This window comes from Podarcis filfolensis (assembly GCF_964270895.1).
Source record: "Podarcis filfolensis genome assembly, chromosome: 2".
Classification (NCBI taxonomy): Eukaryota; Metazoa; Chordata; class Lepidosauria; order Squamata; family Lacertidae; genus Podarcis; species Podarcis filfolensis.
In genome coordinates, this window is record NC_139605.1 from 43,450,168 (window position 1) to 43,473,924 (window position 23,757).

Genomic DNA, 23,757 nt, shown 5'->3' on the forward strand with positions numbered 1-23,757 from the left:
CCTTGGTGCAGCGGGGAGGTCGGTACACCAAAAGGAATCCTATGGTGAGTTGATAGTGAAAGAAGGAGGAAAATGAAAAATGAAACCTTATGAACAAGTAAAAAAGTATGTATATGATTGGTTGCATTATTTTCAAGTAAATGAAATGTTTAAAAAGGACCTTAGAGAGAATGGATATGTTGAAAAAGATTCAAAATTTCAAATAGAAATAATAAATAATGATTGTAAAATTTTATCAAAAATGTATAAAATGTTGTTGGAATGGCATACGAAGGACGAGGAAGTCAAGTCAGTTATGATACATTGGGCTAGAGATTTTGGATATAATATACAACTAGATGTTTGGGTAAAAGTATGGAAGGAAAATATAAAATTTACAGCATGTACTGCGTTAAAGGAAAATGTTATGAAAATGATATATAGATGGTATATTACACCGGTCAAATTAGTGAAAATGTATAAAACCTGTAATAAGTGTTGGAAATGTAAAGAAAAAGAAGGGACATTCTATCATATGTGGTGGGAATGTAAGAAGGTGAAGGGTTTCTGGGAGATGATATATAATGAATTGAAAAAAATGTTGAAATATACATTTGTAAAGAAACCAGAAGCTCTTCTGTTAGGAATAGTAGGAAATGAAATAAACAGAAAGGACTGTAAACTTTTCCAATATGCAGTTACAGCGACGAGAATATTAATGGCCCAAAGATGGAAACAGGAGGAAGTACCGACCCTGGAAGAATGGAGAATGAAAATGACGGACTATGCAGAATTGGACAAATTAACGGGGAAGATTAGATATCAATGAGACCATAAGTTCATCGAGGACTGGGGAAAATTTGTAGAGTATCTGAAAAATATATGTGATGAACAAACAACGTTCGTGGGATTTCAAGAAGCTCTGTGAAAGGTTGAGGAGTATTGTAAAAAAGAAAAATAAGATTGGGAAGGTATATAAAAAGGCAGTATTAAATTTAGGAAATGCGTAACTAAAATTTGACTACGGATGATTGGCAGATAAGCTGAAGGAAGTCCATAATATATAATTTGTGATAAACCTTTGGTATGGTATCATATGTATATTGTATTGAAAACTAATAAAAACTTTTATTAAAAAAAAAGACCAGAACTGTCTCCAATTTTTAATCAATATGCAGATTTGAGGTGAAGGTTTCTGCTCAGGAGGAATATCTGAAGAGTTTCAGAGAAAGCTAAAGGAATTTCTATAAAACTGGTGGGACTTCTAAATGGGTTCCACACATTCTTAATTTAAATTTCTTTCTAGAGATTACAGGATGTAGTCCAAAGTTGGAAGCTCCCTGAAAGCATGGTTCTGTGCCTGACAATGAAGTAATATTTGTGGGATGGTCATGTGAGCACCAGAGTTTTGCATCTGAATTATGGACTGGGAATTCAACTCACAGTTTTAGTGCCAGGACATTTATTTGCCCAAGCATTTTAATGTTTTTACTTTATAGTCAATTTAAACTGGTTTTATACAGTGTTTCTTCCCTCCTCCCTCTAGCTTTCTATATTTACATTGCTATAAATGATGTCATTTTCTTGTTTTTGGTATATTGTCATTTTGGTATGTTCTGTTTCCCATGCTTCAACCTCCCTGGTATTTATATAAATGAAGAATGTGTTCAATGCATGTCAGACTCAGAAGGAAGTTCCACTAAGTTCAGTGGGGCTTAATCCTGAGAAAATGGATGCAGGATGGCAGCCTGAATAATATTTTCAATAAATAAAAAAATCATTTCTGCTTTTCTTTTTTTCATTTTACCTTGAACTAGCCTAACAGAGCACACACAATATAGCATTTGAATGTGTAAATAATGCATACAGCCCTGGAGAAAGAACCTTTCAGAATACCTTAAGACACTGCTGCATTCCAGGATTTGAAACCAGTGAGCTTATTCTGCTACGACTGCACCTATTTATTCTTCTCCAATCCACTTGCATGCACCATGGATGATTGATTGGACAATAGGGACAGGCTTTTTTCATTGTCGATTTGCTATCAATGTCCTCCTGAAGGAGGCCTGTGCTATTGGGGTGGGGTGGGGGGTGGAATTGTTGCCAAAGCTTGTCAAGGAAAGAGCTGTTTTTGTTTTTGTGAAGAATTTGAGCATGGCTGACAAACTGAAAACTGCAATGTTTGCAGCTCTTTAAATTTAATTCTGGGCCATCTAGATCGGAGCTAACAATCTTACTCTTCAGTCAGCGAGTGTAAAAGAATAATTTTTCGCTGGAGGCATATATAAAATAAAACATATATTTTACTGTAGGTTTTTTTGTACATATATATATATATATATATATATATATATATATATATATATATATAAACACAATGCGTAATAGGCAATTCTGGAAATATTTTCCCTTTTTAACTTTTGTGGTTTTGGACTAGGAGAGCTGGTCTTAATTAACAATCTACTTTCTAACGTTTAAAGAACTGTTCCATTTATCTTTAACATGTTTCTCATTTTTCTCCATTTCAGAGCCTGTAGTCTTCCAGCGCCCACTCCCCACACAACCCTCGGGCAAGTCACAGACTTTACAAAAAGGGCCCCCAAAACCCTCGTAGCTTTTAAGATCAAGTGTGCATGTGGGAATTAGATTTTTTTATTTTTATTTTTTTAGCCTCTGAATGGAGTTCTTGGCTTTGTAGCTCAGTTTTTCATCTATTCTGTAGACTTTTGTTCTGCTACCTCTGGGGTTGAAACTGGTGACCAGTGATATGGATGCAGAACATCTTTCATCCAAAAGCAGGCCAGATACTTCTAAGTAACACAATGTACACTCCCAAATAGAAAGCTTCGTTTTCACTACGGAAGACATTTTAAACACAAAATAAAACTGTACCTCCTTTAATCTAATTAAAACTGCATGTTTTCTAGTCTTGTTAATGGACACAATGCCACAAAGCAATCTATAGAAAATGGGTAAAGAGGCAGGCAGACATGTTGACAAACGTATCACAATATAAGCTTGCATCCTCTACACCAGGCCTGCCAACTGGCAATGCACTCCCTGACTTGTATACAACCAGGTATTGCAGCTTCAGGTTTTGGGTGGCCCTGAGCAAGGTGTTGTTAATGCCCACCCCCCATCCCCGGGCAAAAAAAGGTCCCCCCAGAACTCACCGCCACTCCTCCCCACCCCAGTGATGTTGGTGCTGGAACCACCAGCAGTCTCTCTGTTCTATGAGTGAGGAAGCCAAATAGGCTTTTTCGTTTGTGGCAGTAGCGCCATAATAGGCTGGAAGCCACACAGCTGCTCAGCTCTGATGGCAGCTTCTACATATCTCTATCAACACTAAGGAAGCCTTTTTGGGTTGGACTGTTGGTGGCTGCAGTATTGCCATGGTCGACAGCAGTCACATTTGAACCAACAGAGGGCCAGAGCAGGGGCATTGACTTGCCCCCCCACATTGAGGGTGTGTGATCATGTGACGGGGCGTCTCGTGATGCCACCTGGAGTGCGCCAGGCAGGGGCAGGATGCACGGAGGGCAATCTCTGTTTGCTCATCCCAGCCACAGTCCAGGAGCTCAGGAGACAGGTGGAGGCTGGGACGAGTGAATCAAAGATTGTCCACGCTCCTCCCAGCGGTGCAGAGTTTGGGACGAGCATGGGTGATCTTTGCTTCATTCATCCCAGCTGCAGCCCGGCTCCTGGGCTGCTGGGTGGAGGCTGGGGCACACAGAGGGCATCCAGTGGCGGATCCCTTAATATTGTGGAGCACTGCCCCCTGCCCAAAAAATATTGGGGGAGCTGAAGCCCCTCTGCCCTCTATAGCTGGCGCCGCTGGGCCAGAGTGTTGGCTGAAGTCACAGTAAGGCTGAGATGAGGATGTGGTCCCAAACAAAACGCCGGCTACAGCAGATGTCCAAGTAATTGGAAGCTGACACTGGACATGTTTGTGTCCAGAGTCAACCCAAGATATTGCGTTGGTGCAGTTTTGCTGCCATTGCTATAGGAGCAACAGTTGGATGCCATTTTGAATCAAGATAGTGGATTGAAACATCCAGAGCTGCACCAAATAGCTTCTATGCCTCTGAGATGTACTGAGTCAGCAACCACACTTTCAAATATTCTATTGACTGGCAGGGAATAAGAAAAATAAATCTCCCCACCCCAGCTCCAGCTCCAACCACGGAGACAACAGGATCTGAGGTGTACTAACAGTTTCCTACTACCCTTGGTCCCTTTCTTGATGAGAGCAGCATTATAACAGCAGGCCCCTCCCTCGACCTCTGCAAACTAGTCTAAGGACAACATGCATATCACGGTTTCAATTTGAAGGGGGGTCAGTCTTTTCCCTTCTTCTAGAAAGCTTGATAGTGCAGATGCTCTCCAGTGAGTGATAATGAACAGATTAAACAGAAGTCTCTGAGTCTCTGGTGAGATGTTCAATGGACTTCAGCAATTGCAGAATCTGGGTATTTTGATTTGAACTGCACAAGTAGGGAATTTCACTCGCAAATCTCATTTTGAAATGAATTAAGCCCAAATTCTGGTTGAAAATGCAGAAAAGAACGTAGGAAACATCACAAAATGTAGTGGAAATGTTTAGGAGCAGAAATCACAAGAGCTGAAGGGAAGAAGTGAAAAGTCCCTGAAAAGATGAGCTGATTTAATCAGCAAAATAAAGAAAGACTGGCACTGCTAAACCCATGAAATGTTTCATTATTTATAAACTGAGTAGGGGTGGGCTGACAGAATCAGACATATATTTTGCAAGGGAGAAGGAAAACATAAACTTGAGTTGGAGAAAAAGGATAAGAAATGCCTACATCTGAATGCTGATAATGCTCCAGAGGCAGACATACGTGATGAATCCCAGATTTCAGAAAGACGTGACACTGTAAATATGGGAACCTTCCGTTGATATATTCAAAAGCTCTCCAAAATGAGTGGGTTTTGGAAGGATATAGGGGATGCTAATGTACTGCTGATATTTGAGAAGAGTGCTAGGAAATATCTATGAAAATGCAGACATGCAAGCATGACTTTAGTCGGCGCAGACATTATGGGAAAAGCTCAATAACAGGAACCGAAAGGAGAACACCTGGAAAGTTATGATTTAATTAAGGACAGTCAGCATGGATTTGCACAAAACGAATCATGCCTAACAAATCAGATTTATGGTGGAAGTAACAGAAAGACCAGGCAAAGGTTAAGCCATGGACATAAGGAAAACTTTTGATACAGTACAGCTCAAGGAATTGACGTGTAAATAAAGAATGACACAGAAGGGAGATGCAAACTGACTGGACAACAGAGATATGGACAAGGGAGGAGCATGATCTTGGAACAGAAAGAACTTAACTGAAAAGATTAGCACATACCTAAAAGAAGGTGTTAGATGGACAGCACTAACATGATCCTGCAGTTCTGGATTCTGGGGTTTGGACAGAGACCAAAAATGTGGTTCTTTTTAAAATATTGGTTGGTTTCTGGCATTTTAAACTGCTTCATAAGCAAGAGAGAAACTTCTTCAGAGATATAGAGCAGCCTGGCAAAATTTGGCACAGGATTTGTTCTTGTTGTGTAATCTAACATCTAAATGTTATTTACTCAGCAGGATCTAGAGGTGACTCCTGGCTTTTGAAAGTTTAAAATTCTGCCCCTATGGAGATGGTGGGGTTTGGCACCTCCTCCTCATTCATCTTACCAAGCTCTATGGCTGGGGGAGCTTGTAACAGGACTAGTCTCCCTCTGCCGATCCTTATAGCTGTATGTATCATCCATCCTGTGATTATTTATCACCTTTATTTCCCATCTTTCCACTAAGCACATTCAGGTTATTTATTTATTTATTTCAATATTTATACCCTGGTTTTTCACCTTTCAGGCTTCACAAGGTGGCCAAGTGTGTTTGTTTCGTTTGACCTATACAGCTTTGAGAAGCATTAGGCTGAGAGAGTAGGCCTGAGCATGGGTTTGAATATGAGTCTCCCTAGAGAGACCAATCCTCTCCACATGACATACAGATTCTGGCTTCCTGAAACCTTGCTGCCCCTTCCTACTGCAGCTGGTATATCAGCTGGGTTTCCACTAGTGGGGCACAATAGTTGAATCCCACCCAGGCTCCATATAACACTGGGCTCTCTTCGATTCTCTCTCTCTCCCCCGCCCTCCCAGTCACTGAGCAGCAGACTAAATGAACCAAGTGAACCAAAGCAGTATAGGGATTTATACACACGGCCTCTTATTAAGTGCTTCCCTGGACCACCACCCAATATGGCCTGCCCTTGAAGGTCACTTCCATGGTAACCAATGGAACGCAAGATGTTGTGCAGAGCAAATGGCAATATATCCTTGGTACATCTATACATGGGGATACGTATGTACGAAGCGGAAGGAGAGCGAGAAAGTCAGTACTGTATATACCTGGGGGGGACGACTAATACAAAACGAGAAGAAAAAAATAAAATTTGAATGGAGAAGGGGAAGAACATGGGCCATTATCTTTTGCTTCTTTTTTCTTCCTGCTGCTTAACACTTGAAAGTGGTATATTAGTGAATGCAATGACCTTTCTGACAAGCTCTGACAGAACAAATAACTCACCACATCATCCCTGTCTTCCCACTCCACCTCGGAAAGGTCGACGCTGCTATAGTTGGGCTTCCTTCGCTTTTTTACTTCTTCATACTAGAGTTTAAAAGAAAAATTTGTTGTTGTTTTTTTAAAAAAAGTCATTGGACAAAATGATGAGCCATTTCTTTACAACCTCAAGTTCAGCTTTTATGCTAGATAGGTGTTTAGATGCAATGGGTGGTTTCAGCAATGATTTTGGTTAACCCCAAGGTAAGCACACACAGCTTTACACAAACAAATGTTTTGTTTTGACACAACTCTTGGCGGCTCCAGAATGGATTTCCTTTCATAAGAACGTGCCCTTTTCACAGACTGTAAGCACAGCAATTGTCAGTGTACCCTCGACACCGAGGAATCAGGGACAAATAAACTTGGACACCTAATAAAAGAAAATTGCTTCGTATGAGCACCACAGATACACCACAGACTACCAGCTACTACACCATATGGAAAGTATGCAAGTCGTACTCTCAAAGTTTATAAAATACATCCTGAAATAGTTCTTGCAGCCATGCAGGAAGTGATATTTCCTAAAGTGTTATCAACAAAACGTTTACATATTTCTCTTTAAACAAGATAAGGCCCTATTCCTAGGAAGTTTGGTGTTAATATCTGCTGATACTGTAGTTTATCAACCCTTTCACGGGGGCAGATGGGTGGGAGAACACAAGAAGCACGCTAATAGAGACATGCTATTTGTTTTTATCACTAATATGGTAACACTGTAAATCTCACATTTTAAAATAAGCATCACATGATGACAAATGGCTTTGACACTGGTGTTCCTGTAATGTGGGAAAATCCTGCCCCCTGCTGCACATCACAACTGAGAGACCCTGAAGAAACACCTTGTTATGGGTTAAAGCTAATACCTACATTGAAATGTTGTGAGCTCACCCAAGAAAATAAATCAATGCATTCTGTTACGAGTACATCTCAAGTGCACACAGTCAGTTATTCTGTATTACTCAGTGTTAAAACTAAGGCTGTACAAAATCCACAGAAAGACATCCATCTGAAAAACTCTTTTCTGGCACCAAGCTATGAATTCTGCCAAAAATCTAACTGCCTATACAAATTCTGCCAGCATTACTCTGAGGAAATGTTTGCTTCAGGAAAAGGTGTTAAATTCTTTGAAGCACACATGCTTTGTTCACAGCTGCACTGCACAATGGATTCTGTAATCTCAGTGTGGCAATCTAGCAACATTTTTACCTTTATTCACACAGACGTGAGAGAGGGCTAAATTTCTGAGGAGTGTAGCATCTTCTGAACATTTTTGTTTTGGTCGGCATGTTTCACAACATTTCCACATTTAGGGCAAAATACAACCTCCCCACTCCACACCAGCAGGGTTCTGCAGAGTGGTGGAATTATTTACTACAGCTACAGCTCCACTGCAATGGAAGAGGGGGAAGACCATTCAGACCTGCTCCTTCACAAGCTCCAGGCTAGCATAGTGATTGGGTTTGAATCAGGCTTGAGGCCATCACCCAACGGCAGTGAAACTTGCTTAAGAGATAGCAAACTGCCACCTCCTCCACTCTCAGAACAGCACATTTTGGGGCCTTTTCTCTGGGCTCTGCCGACGTTGGTATAACCAATACTCTTGCCTACCCTCATATATGGCAGCAGGCAGCAGGCCTGCTCAGACAGCAGAGCTGCGCAGAGGGAGACTTCCACTCAATCCAACCCTCTTCCACAGCCTGGCAGAAGGAAAACTTGGATTGTCCTCTCAATCTCACTCTAATCCTCTTGAGGTATTACATACCCTCCAACATTCCTCAAATGAAAATAGGGAGATTTCTTTCTCCCTCCTGCAACTGACCCTCCTCAACCCCCCCATTTTTTGTCATCTACTCCCCCCCCCCGAGCATTTCCTCCACCACTACACACCCTCCACTGTCCTGAGATTTTGTTTTATTCTTTGGTAGATTTACAAAAAGTAAAACACATACAAATAAATAAATTTTAGACAGGAGCAAGATTAAATGCAGACACACAAAGCATTTTTTAAAATAAAAAAATCAAGACTCCTTGTGATCCGCTCCCCCTTTCTTCCTCTGTCTGCCCCTCAGAGCTGGCATGGGACGCAGGGCTGGGCCTCAGTGGTGGCAGCCTCCCCTCCTCCTTGCCCACTTTCTAGCAGCCACTATGAGCTGCCCAAGGGAGGAGGCTGGCAGCATTGGCATGCTTATAGCAGTACCAGCCTAATGCAACATGTATGAAACCCATAACAAACATGGGAAAGCACTGAAACTCCTTGTTTTTGGAAGGCTTTTGGGTAACTGTTACAGGTTTAATCTGGCACGTTGCCGAAACGTTAATATTGCTTTTCTTATTGTTAACATGCTTTTATAATTATTTCTATCTCAGTTTTTCTCTTTCTTTTATCTTGCATTGTTGCTCTGATGATTTACTCAAGTTGTTATAAGTAATGCAGGGTGTAAATCACGTTAATATAAATAAAACAGATTGGCTTGAATCCAGATAGTTGATGTCCAGGCGCTGGGGAACAACCGTGGGAGAGGGCTATTATTGCCTGCATGTCCTGATCGTTGACTTCCCAAAGTCATCTGCTTGGCCACAGTGAGAGACATAGGATGTTGGACGTGATAGGCCTGTGGTTTGATTTCAGCAGTGCTCTACTTCTGCTTCAAACTTCACTCACAGAATAATCCCATTGCGGGGAAAGGAGAGGGGGTTTTCATCATTTCCCCCCTCTTTTTGGAAAGCTTCCCCAGAGAGTTGGGAACCCTTCCTGAAGAGAGCGGGCTACAGTGGGAAGGTACCCCCCATCTTCCTGCAGCAGGAACCTCTGCTGGATCTTGTTCCCCTGCATTGATGGAAGAAGCAGAAGTTAAAAAGGGCATGCAACAGTGCCAGGTGTTGCCGGTGGAATAAGGAATTTGTTTAGTTCATATATCCAAATGACTCAAGCATGTAATAGGGAGATGGGGAGGGGGAGGGGGAGAGTAACATTTTAAAAGCAACATGCAAATCCAGTTTGCTAATATCCTTGGCTCTAGACAACATACTTTCTTAGCGAGTGAGCACTTAACAAGGTAAGGCAGAAATATCACGTGACAAGTCTAGCCCAGGGAACCCCACCCAGTGTTGGGTTTCATTATTAGAATGGAAGTTAGGCTTCAGCCTTTGGAGTTGCAAAACTACCTCTCTGCTCCATTTATCGGAGTTAAATTCCCAGAGGAAGAATTAAGTTGGCATACGTACAACTCTCCCCCTGGGGATGTGTCTGGGAGCAGCACGGGCTCTCAGTTTAAATCTCCACTGGCAGGCTTTTAAGCTTTTTTTATTTAATTTGCTTAAAAAAAAAACCTGGTTTCCTGCAATCCTAGTATCATGTGAGCTGCATTTATTTTGTAGCTGAGCATGATCCTTTACTGAGCCCTGCTGGGCCCTGAATTTGTAAAGCATTTGAAATGTGTTCACTCATAAAAGGGTCCTTGTAAAAGCAAACTCCCAAGATTAAGATTAAACAAAAGTGTGACTTTCTTTGCTTTCTTATAAGAGAATAAGAGCTAACCTTTTCCCTCCCTTTCCAAAGAAAGAGCTGCAGACCAAAGCTATAATTTAAGATTTTAATCCAGAAATTCTTAGATTATGGTTGGCAATGAAGACCAGTTATTTTGGATTGGATGTCCATGCCAGCTGGCAGTAGCAATCTGCCATGCAGTAAAATTTCCAACCCATAATGCAATGAAAAAAACCCAACCCTTAACTATGTCACATAAAAGGAGGGGCAGTGGGTGGGGGAATAAACCTCAGCTTTCACACAGGGGGAAAAAGGGAAGCAAATAAAGATGTACAGCCCTGAAAGAATCCCCTAGCAATGTAACATATGAGAAAATTTTGATTTCTCATCCCCCCCCCGTACACGCTTATGTTACAAATAACACAGAACACATCTAAACCTGTGGTTCTCAAAGTGAAAAAGTTAAGAGTTAAGGGACCCTGAGAGTAATCTAGTCCAACCACCTGCAATGCAGGAGTGCATGAATATATGAATGTATGAAAAGAAGCTGACTAATCCCTCCTCAGGCAAGTCTTTGTCCTAATTCATCAAACCTACCTAATCATAACAATGCAAGTATTGTAAGGAATCAACCAATGCAACTGATAATGGGAGCTATTGGAACTTCACCCACCTCTCCCGTAGATATTTTCAACTTTGGATAACTTTGAAGCAGAAGGTAGATCAGAATGCCCTGGCTAGACAGAAGATAGATCAGCTTCCACTAGATCTCAGACTGATTTACAGCATATCAGCAAGGATTCTGACTGATAATGTGTGATTCTGACACACTGATAATAACAATAACAACAACACCCTTGTAATTTAGGCTGCTGAGATAAAGTTTGTTGGGGTAGGATTTTGTGTGTGACAGGACTATGAGGATATGCTCAGAGGCACGCTGTTACTTAATTCTAAGAATATGCTGACACCCCCATTACTGTTCTGACTCTCGTTGGTGGATCCTGGGATTCTAGTAAAAAAACTAACTAAAAACAGAGCAGATCCCACAAGCCTGGAGTCTAAAGGCCCTCAAAGCCCCATTCTTTCTGAGCTGAGAACCTTTGCTATAGACAGATTATACAGCTGAGGTATCTGTATTTTTACCTTGGCCATCCTCTCATGCTACTTCTGAGGAGATAAAGTCACTCTTCAGTACAGTTGGAACTTGCTGCTTTTCAAAAGTCCCCCTCCCCCCTTGGTAAATACTACTTTCACAATGTGAAAAGGCAGCTGTATGGAATAGCCTGAAGCACTTAGATCTTGTGGTAAAATGCCTTGTGGAAATTTTGTCATATGAAATAGAGAATCTGCCCTCTGTTTTGTATTTCTGGAGAGCCAAATGGATCAAGCATGACTAAAAGGGGCTTCCTTACTACAAGGCTTTAACAAGTATTGATCAAAATAAGGGGTAGACAACATGGTGCCATCCAGCTACCTTTGGACTCCAATGCCCATCAGCCTTGGCCAGCATAACCAGGGATGATAGGAGCTAAATAAAATGTGGAGGGTACCACACTGGCTACCCCTGGTCTAAATTAATGACAGAGAAAATAGTGCACAGGTCTTTATGTACCTATAAAGACTGGGTAAACAATACCTTCAGATCAGATCAACCACATACAAGCAGATTAGTAGTGTGACGGGTACTTGATTCTTTCCACGGCAAACCCTCTTAATTTAGGATTTAATTTGCATTCTTAAGACCTTATCATTCAGGATTATGTAAAACTGACAGCTGCTTATAATTATATCTTCTTAGAGTGGAAATAATTTAAACCATCTGCCATCATTTCAACATTACCAGACTTAAAACTCGGTGAGCTTGTTTCTACCTAACGTCAAAGTTGAAAGTAAAGAAGCAAAGTAAACTGCAAGTATATTACTACCAAATTTCTTGCATTTCATTTGTATGTGCAACTGGTTTTTCCAGCAAGGCATTCAAACTGTTAATTATCTTTTTAATATATGTAATTTAGGATTGCTAATTAGATAGCAATTTAATGCCCTCACAGGGATTCAGATGCTCTTTCTTTTTTAACATGTAAACTCCGACAGGAATAATTGTTGACATTCAAGTAATTGAACTCTTCAGTTATTTAAATGAACACAAGGCATTTACACTGTTCAAATCATTTAAATATTCCACTGTCAGCTACAGCTGTAGAGTTTTATGGAGTCTCTGAAAAAGCAAGGGTAAGTGTAGGTTATCTTAGTTTTCAGGCAGGACTCCCCAGAGAGAAATGAGATTTGCTGCTTATGAAAGGCTAACACCGTTTAAGTGGGGCATTAATGTTTCCTCTGAGACTTGGATTTCTCTGTTTTTCTATATTAGGAGAAACAAATTTTCCCAGAATTTACAGCTATGAAAGCCTTAATACTGGTTTAGTAATCTTTAAATACACCGGGTCTTTTTTGCTACATACAATGCATTGTGGCTGTTAACATTTACCGGTAACTTAAACTCAGCAACTTGCTTTGGGTACAAAACTGCCATCGTATTTAGGGGAAGGTTTTTAATCTTTCGTTCCTATATATATACACAACTTCCTTTACCAAGGCCAATGATGAAAACAATTGTATAAGGGCAGTTATTATTTTGTGAATATTTTTCATGTTAACTTCCTTTTGAAAGAAGAACAAATAGTATTTTGTAGAATATAGGGTTACTACAAAAATGAAACCAACACTGTCATCATATCTGAACTAATGTTGGGAATTTGTGTTCTTATTATGTACATGAGTTGCAGTTTGCCTGTAAGGAAAGTTTCATTTGCACTGAGCTATCCTACGTGACGAGAAATAAGTGTGAGATCACGTGACCGCCTGCGCCTGCAAAGAAACAGCCAAGTTAAGCTGTCACATACTTGTGGTCGTAAGAATAGGCAATCGAAGAGGAGTGGAACTAGAAGCAAACTGCATGATTATTTTCATGCAGGGCAAATGCAGAGAGCTCAGTGCAAATGGTACCTGACCTGGCTAAACTGTTAATATGGAGATCTTCCTTGATGGAAAATACATATTGTTAAAAGAGATTATATACTGGTGCTGATGGCCTGTATGCAGTGCTAGCATGGAGTAAGTGGGCCTAATGTTTGAAAAAGTAAGAACCTATCTATGGCGATGAGCTGATACCCTTTCATCAATTATATGCTTCTGGGTTAGAGTGCTCCTAGTGGCAGATTTGCTCATTGAAATCACAGGGTTTTGGCATGCAGGTGCGAAGGTTGCTGGGCATCATGAAATGTTTTGATAAATTGATGAAAGATGGTACTGACCAGGAGTCAGTGTTCTTAGCATATGTGGGCACCAATGTCAATAGAAAAAAAGTATACCCTTGAACCCTAGATTCTGGAGGCAAGTGGCAGCAGGGGGCTATTTTCCGCTTGTCTTTGTATGATCTATTATAGAAGCTCTTAACAACGCATGGAAAACCTGGTGTGTGGTTTGAATCTCTCTTTCAATTTTTTAAAATACCATTTATTGGGGGGGGGAATAAAACCCTGTGGTAGTTTCTCAATGTCTTTTTCTCGCTTATGGTTTGATAACATAATGCTAACATTACATTCCTAAATTAAATTGTGTCTAATCCATGATGTTTCTCAATCCAGCATTGGTGCCTATAAACAAAACAAAGTACAACAGCTGATGAGGTTCTTTTCAGAAAATGAAAGTTCAACAGCCTGCTGTAAAATAATAACAAATAACATTTATTATTATTATTATTTATAACCCACCCATCTGGCTTGGTTTCCCCAGCCACCTTGGGTGGCTTAAAGCATATCTAAAAAACATAATAAAAACATCAAGTGTTAAAAACCTCCCAATACATGGCTGCCTTCAGATGTCTTCTAAAATTATCTCTTTGACATCTGAAGGGAGGGCGTCACCAGCAGAAGACCCTTGGAGGAGGACCAGGCTGAGTGATGGGGGTGGAGACACTCCATCAGGTATACTGGGCCAAGGTCATTTAGGGCTTTGAAGATCAGCACCAACACTTTGAATTGTGCTCAGAAACGTACTGGCAGCCAGTGAAGATCTTTTAGGGCCAGTGTTATATGGTCCCGATGGCCACTCTCAGTCACCAGTCTAGCTGCCGCATTCAAGATTAGTTGTAGTTTCCAAGTCACTTTCAAAGGCAGCCCCACGTAGAGTGCATTACAGTAGTCCAAGCAGGAGATAACCAGGGCGTGCACTTGGGTGAGACAGTCTGCGGGCAGGTAGGGTCTCAGCCTGCGTACCAGATGGAGCTGATAAACAGCTGCCCTGAACACAGAATTGACAGCTGTGAGTCCAAAATGACTCCCAGGCTGCATACCTGGTCTTTCAGGGGAACAGTTATCCTGTTCAGGACCAGGGAGTCTCCCCTCCCACCCTGCATCCCCCCAGCAAATCGAAATTATTAAACTGAAATGTGTTACTTTATTATCCCCAAGACCTTTGATACATTTAAGTAGGCAGGGAGAACACACACCACTTTGCTCTTGGACAATAATAGTACTGGAGTCACAGATCGGAGTTAACATTTATATACGGCTTGATTTTAGCAAAACTTCAAGCAGTTTACAGGAATAGTTCAAAATCCTAAACTCTCAACAATAATCACATTTACTTGGAAGCAAGTTCAAATGATTTCCAAGGAATGACTGGTCAATTTTCCTTGCTACACTCTTGTGGAACAACTTTACAAATATACTATTGGAGCAGTTTTCGCCTGCGCAAGGGCTTCCACTTATGTAAAATTGCTTCCCTCTCTTCTGCTGCACAACCAAAATTGGGTCTGGAGGGGTCAGGAGAACCCTCAGAGCAGTGTGTAGGGGAAAGAGAGGGCTGATCATTGTACCTGGCAAGCTGAAATGCTTGCACAGATGGAGTGTCTGTAATAGCACAATATTGAGATCTATCCTATACAACAAGATTACATTTAACACATTCCAAGGAAGGTTCATATTTTATTGTCTCTCAAATCGTGTTTATGTCAAACATTGGAGTATGCTCCTATTTACTGTTCTGTTCCATTTGGAGCCATTTTACTAGCCTCACTTGGGAGGGCGACAGGTCCCTCAACCCGAAAGTAGCGGATCAACTGCTTTTTCAAGACCAAGGTCTTAATGCGGTATCAACGTGAAATTGGCTACGACTCAGAATTGGAAGCATTTACACATGCTATTAAACTTTATTAGAGCAAATAGTCCCACAGAAATAAGTTTAAAGCTGTATAACTCCAATAAGCAAACTGAGAAACACACACCTCAACTGAAACCAGATTTTACTGAAAAGGCGCACTGATTTCAATAGTTATGAGAGCCAAAATTCCATATTCAGAGGCGGTAAACTTTTAATTGCCTCTGATTTATACTAGCGCACTATTTGGATCAGAATGCATCTGAATTAAGTCCCATTTGTTTCAGCTGGATTTATTTCTCAGTCCATTGAGAAATTTTGACAGTATGAGGAGAAATATCCTGAATATAGTTGGCATTTTAATTTAAAACACTTCCAATGTTATTTATACAGTATGGACCTAATTTTGTCCCACTTGCAATGTCCATGCTGATACATGGTGGCTGAAACATCTATAACCAAGGGAGAAAGATTGTGTACACAAACTTGGCTATAGAGCTGGCATCATTGCATCTACCACAACAAGGCACTTTACATGGAACAAATGTTAAAGAATGGTTAGAAGGTTCCTATGGATGAGAACAAGGCAGCTCATTTCTTGATGAGGAGCTTTGGATGGTCCAAGCACAGAACACCACTGCTGGCCCACAGGACAGCTTGCCAGGTAGCTTGTGAAAACCACTGAAAATCTGAGTGTATATGTGCTCACACTGAAAGCCCAAATAGTGTAGGCTTTTAAGGGTGCAGTTCTACCAGGAGCAAGGGTGTGCAATGGCAGATTCATTGCTGTTGGCTCCTGCTGGCTAAGGCAGAAGGTGAGGGAAGAGATGCTGTACCTATTTTGCTGTGCCAGCTTCAGGCTGCTGCAGCTCAGGGGTCCAAAATTAGACTCCTCTCCAGGAACTGTGTTTGCTTTGATCCATTGCCAGACCAGCTCTGACCTCTCCCCCAAATCACTCTGAGGACCTACTGCTGGTTACCGCTGCTTGAAATACCACCTTTGGCAAGGGCCTCTGCAGTGGTGCAGCCCACTGCTGGTGAGGCCTGTCAGGAGGACACCTCCTAACCATAGCGAGCAGCGCAAACTGGGATTACTCTGCCCAAATTCTAAATTGTTTGGGTCTCTCAGAGCAGTTACTCCCTTATAAGCCTTCATTCAGCCCAATTTCTTTTTCATCACTTGGGGGAGAGGAACTAGGGGGTGGCAATGCTCTTCAAAGTTTTAGGAAGAGTCTCGACAATTTTAGAGGTGTCAATTAAGTGAGTGACTTTCACTCACTAAAAAGAAAAACTAAGTTACTGATTGAAGTGGCTGGACTCAGCAGCCCAGCTGACATTCAGCATGTGAGAATGTCTCTGTGAATGATACTATACCATGATGTAGGGTAACAAAACTCTCTCTCTCTCTCTCTCTCTCTCTCTCTCTCTCTCTCTCTCTCTCTCAGTGTGTGTGTGTGTGTGTGTGCGCACCTAAGAATTTTTTTTTTTACAAATAATATATATATATTACACCACTATATATGTATTAAGATCAGAATTTTATGTTTTTAAGACACACGATGAGAACAAATGGAATTAATTTGAGGATGTTTCCTGTGCTCTGTTTTACACAGTATTACTATATATTCTAATCTGTAATACAAGAGGAGCCATTACTATTGTGTTTAGAATTGTGGCTGGTGTTTTTCCTTTTTTGTCTCTCTGACGCCTACTAGCTTTCCCGTTGTGGAAGAGAATATATATATTTATATATTTAAAACTGTGCGTTTTAAGTATATGCATTTTTTCAAGGCTGCTTCTTTGGACCGTGGAAACATTTCCTGTTAATATTTCCATACTGCAGCCAAACAGAGCTTTCAAATGTAGCAGAAAGTGAAACATATAGAGTTTCTGTTTCCTTGTTGCCATATATGATTTTATGCCAGTGGGGCTTTGTTTCTGCATTTTAATAATACTGTGTTTTGCAGTAAAGAGAAACACATTCAATACAAGTCTTAACTTTCACTTTTTACATAAACACAACATATTCAAAACATGCATATGTGTGTGTGTGTGTGTGTGTGTGTGTGTGTGTGTGTGTGTGGTTTGAATAATGGCTCTGCCTGCTCAGATTCCAGTGAAGGCTATGTCAATGGTTGATTATACATGGCAGTGCTATGCTGCCATCTAATGTCTGATCTTACATAGTTCATCACCAGCACAAGTATCTATAACGAAAGCTGCTCAGATGATTTGAGTTACACTCACCTTTGTTTATCCATAGGGTTTGGAAGATTCTGTGGCTAATTTAAACTTACTGCACTCCTCTGAAGGTCAACTCTAGCTTTCTTCTTGAAGACTTGATCAAGAGAATGTCAACTTAATTGACAATGATCACAATTCAAAGTGTTATTGATGTCAGGAATGCTGAACCCTCCAGATTGCCGTTAGGCTCCAACTCCTATCAGCCCCAAGTGGCACGCATGATGGGAGTTGTAGTCCAACAACCTATGCAAGGTCACAGATTCCCTCCTTTCTAATTTGTGTAAACCTGGCAGGGAACGGAATCTCAACAAGATGATTCAGTTATAAAGTTCAAGTCAGCAAACATATCAATCAAAATATGGCTGAAATGAAGAATTGTTAGAGAGCTTTAACTTGACTTTTTGTATAATGCACTTACTACACATGTTAGCCAGTTTTTCTAGTCCCCTCCAAAGGGGAATGTATTTCACAATACCTCCTCCTCTTGCATGGCTAACACATCATTTTTAAAAATCTTCATAGTCCCAATAACTTATATGATCTGAGAGCAAATTTCCTTCATACACATAATGACTTCTGGCCCATTCACATTTACAATTTTCCCACCGTAACAAACCATTCCAGTAATCACTGCACCACTAAAAATAAATAAAACATTAAATGGGAATTTTCTATCATTAGTTACTACTGGTTATTAGTTTATCATTTGAGTTCATTGCAATTAAGTTGCTCTTCATCCCACAAGCACCTCTGACCTGCACAGAATACACAAGCTAATCAGGATATATGTTCATATCCTTCAAATAAATGAGAAAATGGAGATGGCTTTTAAGTTCCTTCTATTGCTGCGCCTATATGAAACCATGCTGAAGGATCCAGATTAAAATAAAAATAAAAATCAGGACCCTAAAAACCCACGGAATGCATATAATGTAGTGAGCTCCCTGGCCTCACAGTTTTATTTATCTGTGCACTTACCATTGGAATGATTGTGTATGGTAATGAGCCAGAGATGTGCAGTGATGTGAGGAAGGGAAACATCCACTTTTTCCCATTAAAAAAACTGCTGTCGTGAACAAAAACAAGGAAGGAAGATTACATCATTTGCCAATCTGTCTTGTATCATTTATTGTTGCTGGAATTCATTCCACATTTCCCTCCTAAACAAGGAATGCATGAGATCTAGTTTATGGAACCCATAATTAAAGAGAGGAAGAAGACAAGGTAAGGGCCCTTGTGTTACTTTTAAGTTTCACAGAGCCATGTAGGAAGATACCTGCCTTGCAGGACCTACTTTGTACTAGAATCCTGAGATCCACCACCTGGATTAAAGGATTCTGAAAGCCCAGGAACTTGTTTTGAATACTAACCGAACAGATCTCACAGTCTTTACACAGTCCTTTAGCTTGGAGCATAACTAAATGGAATATCAACGAATATCCTCCTGGATCCCTGTTCTAAAATTAGTATGTGCCTTTTGTGTGGTCATGGATTCCTTGCAGAAACAGGATACCCATTCATTTAAATGGAACAGAAAGGTATGTACTGCTGAGCAAAATAAGGGTGCTGCTGCACATAAAGAAGTTTATGTGTTTACTAATGGTCCACACAAGGCTTTAGTTCAAATGCTCTTTTTGAATGAGATACGTATTCCTGCAGCATATACATATTTACACAAATGAATCCTTCCATGTCCTTTTGAATCATTATAGAAACAGGCCATGAAAGAAAATGGGATCTAGTAAACACATAGGATGAAATCTAATGTCTCATGAGTGGACTTCCCTGAATACCACAGGGCTGCCCTTCCTCCCTTCTCTCTCTCTCTCTCTCTCTCTCTCTCTCTCTCTCTCTCTCTCTCCCTCTCGTGGAGCTCCCAATAGCCCCCAAAATCTGCTCCAAAGGGTCTCCCATAACAGAGCATACAAGGGCCTGCAGGGGAAGCAGAAGGGGAAATCCAGTTGTATGAGTGGAAATCCGTGGGGGTTTTTTGTTCTGTTTTTTGGTGGATGGGCATAATAGGCTCACAGCCATCTATGTAATGCTCATTGAGGGAGATGTGAAAGACTTTAGGACCACTCTAAACAGCTCGTGTGACTTTGTTCAGTACATCAAATAATGTCAGTAAAATAGGATGTGGGAGTTCTAGGAAACTGGGGAGGACAAGAGGTTTCTAAAAGAATCCATGAATATTATAAATGGTCTCTTTTGACATTTTGTTCCTACGTATGCAGAAATTAAATAGCATCTAACAATGTTATTAGCAAAGCTTTCTGAGGACTTTTGATTTACTTCCTAAAGAATTCATGTTGATCTAGTCCAACCAGAAAATAACATTCTTCTTATAATGCTCTTAAAGTGCAAAGCTGGTTTCAAAGAGTGTGGATTTTCCTATAATACATTACAAAGCATCACATATATCTACAAAGGAATATATAGAGTTGAACAAAAGCTGAATACTCACAGAAAACTATATTTAAGTGAAACAACATTTGCTGAGTTTGTGTGTGTTCCACCTAGCAATAATAAACTAGAATTAAACTCTCCAGGAGTTTTTCTTTTAAATTTCACTGCTGAGAACAAGGCATGGTGAGATATTTGTCCATATTTTCTATAACTTGTTAATGTAGAAAAGGTGGGGAAGGAGACTATACAGGTTGTAAGAAATCCTGTTTACCCAAATGACATTTTAAAGAGTTATTCACAAACTCTTTTTTAAAAGCTGTACTAATGACAAAGCTAAGTACTGATTATATCTTGGCCACAAATTAGTGGTACATGGTAATTATTTGTTGTTGTTGTTTCTGAGGGGTGGGGGGACACACCAGACAATATGTATGCACACAAACAGGTTTGTCTCTTGTACCCTTCCCACCCCCACCCCCCAGAAGCAGGGTTACATATACGACTGAACATAACATTTACACTCTGCATACAATTCTGACCAAGGGTGCCCAGCTGGAAAGGACAGTTACTCAGCAGCTAATCTAAGAACTGAAGAGCATCCACTGCTGTTGCTCTGCTAGCACCACACTTCTCTTCCTTGCAGCCGCTTCCATGCATAAGGGGAAATCTCATTATGTGAGTGGAACTTCACACATGCGGCGCTGGATTCAACCCACCACTTCCAGATTAGCTTTGTACAATATCCATTGCAGCCACTGTGTTGGATCTGGGAGATTCTGGGTTTCTTATTTACAGATTCCCTGATAGCAACTAACCCACTGCCTCCTGGAATTTGTTCCCTATTTTTAAAATGGAAACCACACTGATCTACCTCATGGGTTGGTATTGGGGGGGCGTGCGGGATGGGAGACAGAATTAAATAGGAAATGCATAAGACTGTTTCAGCCATTCTTCTCTTGAACAACTGTAATCACACCAGGAGAGAACAAGGTTATGCTTGCTGGTTCTGACCCCCCGCTATCTACATGTGTGTGTGGGGGGGGGAGAGTCTGAAGCAAAGCCCCACCCCATTAGAAGACTGAATGATAAACAAAGGAAGGCTCCATTCAAGCAATTAGCAAATGAGTGTTTTGAAATCTAAAAGCAAATTGCAGGTGCTGGGAGTGACTATGGCCCCAGCACAGGAGGCAGACGCAAGAGGCAGACTGTGTCCTGTTGCAGTTCTGATTTGGGGTCACAGCACCTGCTATTTACAATTAAAACAAAAGGGAGCTTCCCTCTCATTGCAATCAGCCGGTGCAGGGGGCCTGATCTAGACTGAGACCACTGCAGGGACACCCCACACCAGGATCCTGCTCCCGATTTGCTCTGTTCATGCCTGCAGTTCACTTTGAGAAGCAATTCACATAATTGCTAATAGCATGACTAACATCACATCTATTGCTACCCCCAGCTTTACACTGCTGCTCCCATCCCAAAATACTAAGCAGTTTTTATAGGTAGGATAATTTGTCTAAATTTAGAATGTCCCTTAAAACAGTTTATACCAAAAAAGTAATTCCACTGCCTTTTTGCACTGTTCTCTTTTTAAAACAAAACTTCTTCAGGGTGGAAGGAGGAACAGCCAGGAAAATGTTGGTGTTCTGACAATTTCATTTCATCTTCTCATCAAAACCACTCAAATGTAAATATTAACCAAGTGTAATGCCTAATCCAAACGTTAGAGGGATAAATGTTTGTGCAAGCTCCAATTATGACTCCATCAATCCTTCTGTACAATAATCCTGATTTTTTTAAATATGCAAATACCCCTCTGAGATATATTGCTGCTTTCTGCTTATATATTGTTGAATTCTGATAATTACATTAAGTGCCTACCTGAGAAATGGCATCCATATTATATTATAGTGAATTCACTAATGCCACTCCTTTAGTTAGATTCAATGGTGATGAAACTCTTAAAGTGTTCCTATAAAACCAAAAAAATGAAGCTACAGCCTATGCTATCATTCAATAAACTTTTATATAACAGGCACATCAAACTTCTTTCTGACTCTGGTTAATTAAAAGAAGGCAAAAAGGGTAATGGAAATGAATTTTCACTTTTTAAAAAAAGAGTAATTGGGGGAATAATCCTTCAAGCGAAGATAAAGAAGAGAAGGAGCTTGCATACAATATCCACACAGTTTTAGAAATTTGAGTCCACTTAAACATGACAAATAGGGGCTATTACTTAGAAACACAGAATTCCACTTTAATGTAAGTGTACATAATTGCAGCAATTTATGGCTTTGCCTTGCACTTACAGGGGTTTGGGTCTCTCACCATACAACCTGTGCATTTCTATATCACCCAAAGGCTTATGTTATTATTTGCATTGGAGCTTCTAGGGGAAAAAATGTCTGCAGCATTTATGTTTAAATAGTAGCCTTTTTAGTAGTCGTCCTTGTGAAACCATTACACTCTGCTCTTTAATTCTGTATATCTTAAGAAGAAGAAAATGTAAACATCTCTATCTCGGCATGTATAAAATCGGTCAACATATTTTTTATCTTACCAGAGGCCTGAGTTCTGGATGAGTCAGAATGTATCCATTGTTCGTGATTGCGAATGCATATCCATGAATACCTAACTGTAAGGATATAGGAAAGAAAAGAACCTGAATAAATAGGGCCTACAGAGCAGGTAAACTTTTGGAACACAAAGCATCAGGAAGTTCTCTGGCACAGGACCCATCTAAAAAATGTGAACTGCACAGAAATACATTTCAGTAGTGGGTTTTCAGGAAAATTTCCTGGTGCTTTGTGCCTTGGCACTTCAAACTTGGCCATTATAAGCCTTTATCAACAAAGCATTTTGCTCAATTTCAAGTGAAGTCCCTTTTACTTAACATGTACAGTGGTACCTCGGGTTACATACGCTTCAAGTTACATACACTTCAGGTTACAGACTCCGCTAACCCAGAAATACTACCTCAGGTTAAGAACTTTGCTTCAGGATGAGAACAGAAATTGTGCTCCGGTGGCGCGGCAGCAGCGGGAGGCCCCATTAGCTAAAGTGGTGCTTCAGGTTAAGAACAGTTTCAGGTTAAGAATGGACCTCCGAAATGAATTAAGTACTTACCGTATTTTTCGTCCCATAGGATGCTCCGTCCCATAGGACGCACCTACTTTTTTTTGGGGGGGGGGAAATAAAGGAAATTTTTTCCCTTTATTTCCCCCCCAAAACCAGGTCGGGGAACAGTGGGATGGCGGCACTGCGCCTCCCGGCTGTCCCCCGAGCTTGTGGGGCTGGCCGATGTCTGCCCGGCGCGAGGGGCGCTCTGCTTCAGGGCGCCCACGCACCGGTGCGCAAGGCTTGCCAACACATGCGCGAAGCACGGGGCGTCCTCCGAAGGGCGCCCCGTGCTTCGCGCTGCAGGCTGCCGCCCGCAAGCCTTGCGCGCCCGGGGGGAGTTCCCCCCGGTGCGCAAGGCTTGCCGACACCTGAGCGAAGCACGGGGCGTCCTCCGAAGGGCGCCCCGTGCTCCGCGCCGCAGGCTGCCGCCCGCAAGCCGTGCGCGCCCGGGGGATCTCCCCCCCGGGCGCACAAGGCTTGCGGAAACCTATGCGAAGCACGGGGAGTCCTCCGAAGGACGCCCCGTGCTCCGCGCTGCAGGCTGCCGCCGGCAAGTCTTGTGCGCCCGGGGGGAGTTTCCCCCGGTGCGCAAGGCTTGCCGACACATGCGCGAAGCACAGGGCATCCTCCGAAGGGCGCCCCGTGCTCCGCGCTGCAGGCTGCCGCCTGCAAGCCTTGCGCGCCCAGGGGAACTCCCCCCGGGCATGCAAGGCTTGCGGCT

General features: G+C 41.4%; 1 protein-coding gene across 2 annotated transcripts in view; it reads right to left on the bottom strand.

Annotated features, from left to right (window-relative positions):
• CACNA2D3 (calcium voltage-gated channel auxiliary subunit alpha2delta 3) overlaps positions 1–23,757 on the bottom strand; it is a 488,574-nt gene that overhangs the window by 107,524 nt on the left and 357,293 nt on the right. For both annotated transcript variants that reach the window (XM_083602945.1, XM_083602944.1), the window contains 2 exons: positions 22,477–22,551; positions 6,581–6,664 (listed from right to left, as the gene is read on the bottom strand). In XM_083602945.1, the coding sequence (XP_083459071.1) occupies positions 6,581–6,664; positions 22,477–22,551 (159 nt within the window). The remainder of the gene's footprint in view (positions 1–6,580; positions 6,665–22,476; positions 22,552–23,757) is intronic.